At 40.7% G+C, this 7500-nt stretch overlaps 2 protein-coding genes across 2 annotated transcripts in view; both read right to left on the bottom strand.

Annotated features, from left to right (window-relative positions):
* The window catches only part of LOC138021839 (uncharacterized), a 380926-nt gene that overhangs the window by 2427 nt on the left and 370999 nt on the right, over window positions 1-7500 (bottom strand). The window contains exons 2-3 of the mRNA XM_068868860.1: window positions 5625-5900; window positions 1-3613 (exon numbers count right to left, since the gene is read on the bottom strand). The exon at window positions 1-3613 is cut by the window's left edge and continues 2427 nt beyond it. Of these exons, the coding sequence (XP_068724961.1) occupies window positions 2794-3613; window positions 5625-5900 (1096 nt within the window). The 3' untranslated portion in view covers window positions 1-2793. The remainder of the gene's footprint in view (window positions 3614-5624; window positions 5901-7500) is intronic.
* The window catches only part of LOC138018827 (HAUS augmin-like complex subunit 4), a 20253-nt gene continuing 19694 nt past the window's right edge, over window positions 6942-7500 (bottom strand). The window contains exon 9 of the mRNA XM_068865506.1: window positions 6942-6953. Within this exon, the coding sequence (XP_068721607.1) occupies window positions 6942-6953 (12 nt within the window). The remainder of the gene's footprint in view (window positions 6954-7500) is intronic.

Here is a 7500-nt window from a genome sequence, read left to right as displayed (position 1 = left end):
TGGAGATAGCCATGGATTGACATGTTGAAAACAAGATGGCAGCCGGTTCGGAGGATTACAAAGTATTAAGTGTTGTATCCTTTCCATAATGCACTGCACATCCGTGCATTGTTGAGAGTTGTTGCATCCGTTTGGCAAGTACAGAACAACTTCAAGGCATCGTATCGGGTCTCGCTAGTGTTGTCAAAGACTTAACGCACAACGTAAACCACATCAGTACTCAGATCGGTCAACTTGCTACCACATCACTACAACCACAACAAGCTCCTCAAAACCCTTTGAGCGCTTCACCAGCTCAACCTCCGCAAACTTTACGACTTCCAACCCTTCAGCTCCCGACATTTCGCTTTGATGAATCGAATCGAGATGATATAGCCGATTTCCTCGAACTTTTCGAGCCACAAACCTCTCATCTGTCCTCCGACATCACCGTCACGCTCCTTGAGCAACAATGTATTGAACAATGGCCTCGCTCAGTCCTTTCTATCGCAAAAACCACGGCGGACTTCACAGAAAAACCAGCCAAAGAGCAGCATGCCACTTTCATTGAACATCTTAAGCGTGAATTTGAAGAACCAACGGCACTCAAACGCCGCCGACTCGCCGCAGAATTAAGCGCAATGACACAAAAGGCAAGTGAGAACGTGAATCAATTTACTTTTCGATTCAGGAACGTTTTACATCAGATGGAACGCTTGACGAAAAGATCGCCAAGGACTGCCCCACTTACGTCGTTTCACAATTTCTAGCCAAAGTTAAACCGGAGATTGCACAAAAACTAGTCTTAAAAGCTGAGGAATTTACAACCTTTGAACAAGCCACTGAATCAGCCCGTCGGATCGAATTGTCCTTGCAAACGCAAACACGTGGTGACGTTGTATCGCGATCCTAAACTCTCGATGCGTGGAAACCTTCAAATGCTCTGTTTACTTCCTCGGGTAAAAGCAACTCAAGTTCACCTCAACAACGCGGCAAGAAACGTCACTGCTGGACCTGCGGCTCCCCTAACCATCTTGTGCCACAATGTCCTTCCTCACAGCGCCCCACGCAAGGCTCAAAATTACCCACGCCTTACGTCTGCGGAAATTTTAACCGCGACCTTCACTCAAACTGCGAGAAAGCGAATAACAAGTGCTCTCGTGGTCGCCTCCACAAGTGTTCAACTTGCCATAAATGGGGCTGTAAAACAATAAGGCATAACTCTCAGCAAGCCAATGCAGCCACACCTACCAAACCACCCGACACCCGTTCAACAAACCCAGATCCTTCTGGTACTGTTCTTTTTGGCCTACCATGCAGCAGTCACAGATCCAACTGCTCTTCCAGTCAATAAACAAACGCAGTTAGCGAACCGTAACATTCTTTGGACCTCAGTGACGTCAGCAGACCAGTCTATTCCACCCCCTCTGGATAGCTGCTGTTCCATTTCCTTAGTTAGTGCAGATCATGCAATAACAATCACCACTAAACGCCCATCTCTTCAATATAAGAAGTTGCCAGAATCCATTCCTGTCTCCGTCCCCGATGCAAAGTCAACTCTTTCTGTCACTGCCAGCATGGATGTTCCCATCACTTGGAGCAATGGCAGGGAATCAATCTTTACTATGCTTGTTGTTCCTCACCTCTCATGGCCCATTCTGTTTGGGGAAAATCATCTCCACGCCACCAAAGCTCTAGTGGATCATGATCAGCCATCCATCACTTTCCGACATCCTAGCATGCAATTCACAGTCCCTTGCTCATTGGACAACCCTTTAACTGGCTTTACCTCAACCACGGCACCAGCGTCACACGCACCAAGTAATAATTCGCGTGACAATTACCAGCATCATGTCGGTGTCACTTGTCTCCTAACCAAAACACCAGATCCAAAGCATGGACCCATGCAAGTTCACCTCTACCAGAGTCCTTTCTACATCATTGGCATAGATTATGTAGGACCTCTGCCCCAGACTCCGTCTGGGAACAAGTGGATAATTACTGCCGTATGCCCTTATTCTAGCTTTCTGGTTGCTATTCCAGTTCTGATGTTGCCAAAGTAGCTATTCCACGGCTGCACGTGCACTTTTCGATCCCGTTTTTCCTCAATACGGGTTCCCTGCAGAACTACTCAGTGATCGAGGTGGTGAATGGACTAATGCAGTGGTTTTCCAGCTCGCTAAATTACTTTCAATAGACCATGTTTTCACTACCAGCTACAGACCTCGGTTGAACGGCGCTACTGAAAGGGTTCACCGATGGCTAAACAGCGCAATAGCCATTTACTGTGACGAGCTTCAGACCAACTGGCAAGACTTCCTTCAACCAGCAGTTTACACAGTCACATAATGTTTCACCAATTCCAGGAATGAACAAACTCAGTCTCTTTTTCCTCGTTTTTGGTCGCCACGCCTCTTCAGCTGAAACTCTCACCTTGGCTCTGCCTTCAAAGCCTTTTTCCCAACAAACATATGCGGGAAACGTAGTTTCACTATTATCAGATGCCAAGAAAGAGTTTGATCGTATTAAAGCTGGTAGGGGGTGAGAGGTAGGGCGTAGGGGGTGAAGGGTACCATAGCTAAAACAACCCAAACTTTTACACAAATGTCAACCTTAGGCCTAGTCATTATCTAAAGCATAGTGTTTAGGCTTAAAGTTAGCATTTTTGTAAGGGTTTGGGTTGTTTCAGCTATAGTACCCCCACCCCCTACCTCTCACCCCCCTACCTCTCATCCCCTACACCTCACCCCAGGAATAGTCATGCCGAAAGAGCCTGCTCACAGGCCAGTACGAGCGGATATCTGTTCTCCTTTGTTACTTGTTATAGGTAGCAACTGTCCACATTCCATCGGATGTCAGCTTATACTCGTTACTCTTGTAATCCATCATGTTACTTGTATGCTGATCAATTACATGTTCGCAAATGCTTTTCAGAAATGGTTCAATCCTATCTGCTCCTGCTAACTCAGCAATGGTATCGTTATAATCAAATGATATTCCTGTCATACAATGAGCATCTTTTTCCCGCAGACCCCTAGAAAGTAACTCTTGGAAATCGTCTTCCTCTGCAGCATTCATTTCTTCTTCAGAGGGCAAATACTTCTCTTTGCTTAACACTGCTGCGACGTACTGAGCTTGAAGGCTGCTCTGTTTAAATATACCACACGCCCTAGAGGCTAGCCCAATGAATGACATTGTGGGGAATTTGGTGTTGAAAATGTGTTTGTATAGATGCGTTACTCGGTCATTAGTGACTTGAATGCCACAAGCCTGATCAAGGAAGGGAAATGAATAATGGTATCCAGTGCAGAGCAAGATGGCATCCGTTTCCCTTTGCTGTCCATCCTCAAAATGAACAGTCCCATCAATGGACACACAAGTTACGGAGCAGTGAAGCTCAACATTGTCCGGAAGCTTACAAGTTATAGCATGACGATGTTTGTGGCTGAGGTAGACTATATCTGCAGATTCAGTTATGTCAAGACATATATCTCGACCAGAAAAAGAACCACCAACAATAACTACTCTTTTTCCTTGGAAGATATCAGGATGTCGATAATCATGACTGTGCATGACGATCCCAGGGAACGACTCCAAACCAGGAATAACCGGTATACAAGGAACAGAAAAATGGCTGCAAAGACAAGAAACGCAAATGAATAATATCACACACTCATTTTAATGTACAAGTTAAGGTGGCTCACACCAGTTTTCAACAATTTGGATATAATGTCTTATCAGAAGGATGAACTATGCAACACTGTTTAAACAAAACTGCAATGTTATGGCACCAAAAGGAACAGCAATAATTTCTTGACAAGATGCACTTGTTGATGTGACGTAATAAGTCACCATGGCAACAAAAGACCCCTCTAAAAAAGCCCTATATTTTGTCTTCAAACGCTTATATCTTAAAAACGAACTCGGTGACTCCAATTTTTATTTCTGGAAATTAATTAGTAGGCTTACATGTACATGAAATTGTTTCAAAAATTATTGGGAAGAGATTCAGAGCCACCTCAAAATTTCCAGTTGTGGCTATGAATATGCTCCAGAGGATTTTTTTAAGTTTGTAGAGAGTTTGATCTGAACCTGTCAATCACTTTCTATAAATAAAAATTGGGGGTCATTAAGTTCGTTTTTGAGACGAAAGCTTTAAAAACAAATAATGGGCATTTTTAGAGGGCTCCTTTGTTGCCATGGTGACGCACACGTCACATCAAGAACTGTGTCTTGTTAAGCAACTATTGGTGTTTCATATGGTTACGGTTACATGAAACAGTAGGGTACATTCAGTTCTTCTAAATGGTGCAGTATGTTGAAATTGTTGAAATTGGTTTGAGCCTTTTCAAGCAAAAAAAAGATTCTGGTGTGGTTCTAAGCTTGCTCAAAACATCTTCATTTCAAGCAGCCAAAGTGGTTAGATGTCTTTAAATTGATCGCAATTCTAGAAATGTGGAGCACGCTCCCAGGGTAATGTGGATAGCTCTACTGCATGACTCCAGGCACAGTGGATTTGATCTCATGAACAGAACTTCTGAATCAGGCAATATTCTACAAGTATGCAACTTCTTTGGTCAAGGTCTAACACCATGGGTTATCCACCAGTGGTCTGGGAATAATGAGTACATACGATTTTTAGAATACAAAAGAATTTCATATATTATTTGAACTGCAGAATGGACATGATAAGAAAGAATAAGAAGGAAGATCATTGTTGCCATGGTGACCTACACATCACATTCACAACTGTGCCTTGTTAAGCAACTATTGGTGTTTCATATGGTTCTATAACATTGACGGTTACATGAAAAAGTAGGGTAGATTCAGTCCTTCTAAATGGTACAGTTTGTTGAAATTGTTGAAACTGGTTTGAGCCTCCTTCAGCAAAAAAAAAAAAAGGATTCTGGTGTGGTTCTAAGCTTGCTCAAAATATCTTCATTTCAAGCAGCCTGATCTCATTATCAGATCTTCTGAATCAGGCAATATTCTACACGAATGCCACTTCTTTGGTCAACCAAGGTCTAACACCATGTGTTATTCACCAGTTGTCTGGGAATACAGAGTATACAAGATTTTAGACTACGAAAGAATTTCATATATTATTTGAACTGCAGAATGGACATGATATGAAAGAGTATTATAGAAAGGAAGATCATTGCAGCAGAATAAAGCAACTTTCAATTGGCAATTATTATTGCAAGCAATCCTAAAAAAACCCAAGGCTTGAATGGGATTCGAAAACATGACGATGCAATTGGTATGGCAAGTCATGGCTTCCAATCCCATTCAAGACTGGATTTCTTCAGCCTAGCTTGCAACTGCGATTCATGATCTTCGTACTTTCATCTCAGCGTTTAAATTTGGTTCATGCTCCATTGTCTCCAACTCTCATCATACATTGAGTTGTGTGGCCACTACAGTGTGAAAATTTACTTCCTTGAGCAAATAAGAAAATTAGCAACAAGTGCTTTTAGGTGTTTTGATGATTTTTTATTTCACAAAATAATAAAAAAATCACCTAATTTGTTATATTATAACAAAATTTAATTTGTTTGGGGGTGTTTTCATCGTTTATTTTCAGTACCCAAGGATATGTCTCTGGCAGAAAATATCTCTGCACAACAATGATTACTGCAACTCACCCACTGCAAACAATAACTGCGTCAAATTGGAGAACTTGGGACTCTTTAATGAGGACGTTTTCCACAGTAACTTCCCACTGAGGATTTTCGTTGGTTTCACAAACTAGTGGACGAACATTTGTGACAGCAGAATTCAAATGGATGTACTTGTATAAATCAAAGCTGTTCGCATAGTCTTCAAGATATCTAAGAACTTGATGACGAGTCATGAAAGATGGCCATTCAGGGGGAAATGGAAAAGCTGGATATGCCATTAGCTCCTTTGGGAGATTGGTTCTAAAAAAATATTAACAATTAGTTTAGTTTTACTTAACATTTACAGTACAATAATTAAGGTATTTAAAATGTAAAGTTATTGTGATAAACAAACAAAAAACTGGACACCTGACTTGATAAACAGACTGAAAATGCACACAGACTCAGTTGCATTGAAACCAAAATAATTTATTGATCAGTGCACACTACTTTTGTCACACTTCCTCTAAAATTAGGGGTGTAACGATTAATTGAATTCTCGATTAATCGCGATTATGACCGTTCGGTTCGATTCACGATTATTTGATTCCACATTTCGATTTTGGTTCGATTTTTTGCATACCTTTCCAAAGTGCCCTCAGTGAGTCATTATATTGTAAACTTATAATCCAGATCTAAATAAGATGTGCGTTTTTCATTGACAATCGATCAAAGACGCTAATTTGCAGTTCTTGCGACATGTTGCTTGGTAAAAATGTTGCCCCTCTACCACCCCTTGAGAATTTCCAATAAGGCAAACCATGTGCGTGCTCATTGTCACGTTCTCAAACATGGCGACGAACGACCAAGCGATTGTGAATCCGCCTGCTTCTTTTCGATCCGCAGTGTGGAAATATTATGGTTTTCCGACTAAAGACGGAAAAACAGACAAGTCTAAAACTATCTGCAAATTTGCTTCGCAACTTTCAAGTATTGTGCCGGTTCGACCTCAAGCATGAGCGCATGTCTGCTCAGAGGTCATGTTTGCATAGTGACCAGGCATGTAGACAAGTTACTTTTTTTAAAGAAAAATATGAGAGTGCACTAGATCTAGATTCTAGAAAGAACTCAAAGAAGAACACTGACAAATTGCATGTTTTGTATTTTTTATTGCATCCTTGAAATAGATTAATAATGTTCCTGTTACTATTGTATCCTCACATTGAGAGTTTAGGGTACATGTTGTTTACATTGTGTATCATCTTGCAAGAATTAAAACTCATTAATATTTTGCATAATCGAATCGAAATAATCGAAACCGCAAGGCAATAATCGAAATCGAATCGAAAGGAACATGAATCGTTACACCCCTATCTAAAATGTGTTAAAGCAAGGTGCATTAATGTACATACCGAATGTACCGTCAGATAAAAACTATGCCAGCATGCAAGAAAAAAAAAATGCCACATGTCGTTAAGTTTCAAAATGGTTAATTTAAAACTACTTTACACAAGATTTAATAATTCATATCAAGCTAAGTATTAGGCCGGTTTGGACGTCAAAGGGTTAACCCCTGGGTTAACTCTGACCTTAACATAACCGTGCATTTTCACAGTTTTGAGCTGATACACTTCAAATACATGTACTACTTAATGTATTCTTTGACAGAATTGTTAATAATCAAATTCAAAATACATTTTGGAAAGGTCATCTTTTGGACAGACAAACAGAAGATATTAAAAGTTGCACAATGAAAGCACTGTTCACAAATTGCTTTACTTTTACAGTTTTTACCTTTTTACCCTAAGCAACAATGTCTGCAGCAATTTTTGTGTCCAGGTTGGCCAGATACTACTTGCAATGTGATACATGTAGTTGATTTCCAATCTCTACAGGACTTTGTGGCCAATTGCTAATAAGA

The sequence above is a fragment of the Montipora capricornis genome, chromosome 10 (assembly GCF_036669925.1).
Source record: "Montipora capricornis isolate CH-2021 chromosome 10, ASM3666992v2, whole genome shotgun sequence".
Classification (NCBI taxonomy): Eukaryota; Metazoa; Cnidaria; class Anthozoa; order Scleractinia; family Acroporidae; genus Montipora; species Montipora capricornis.
Note: the sequence above shows the minus strand (reverse complement) of the source record. Positions and strands in the feature narration are given on the sequence as shown.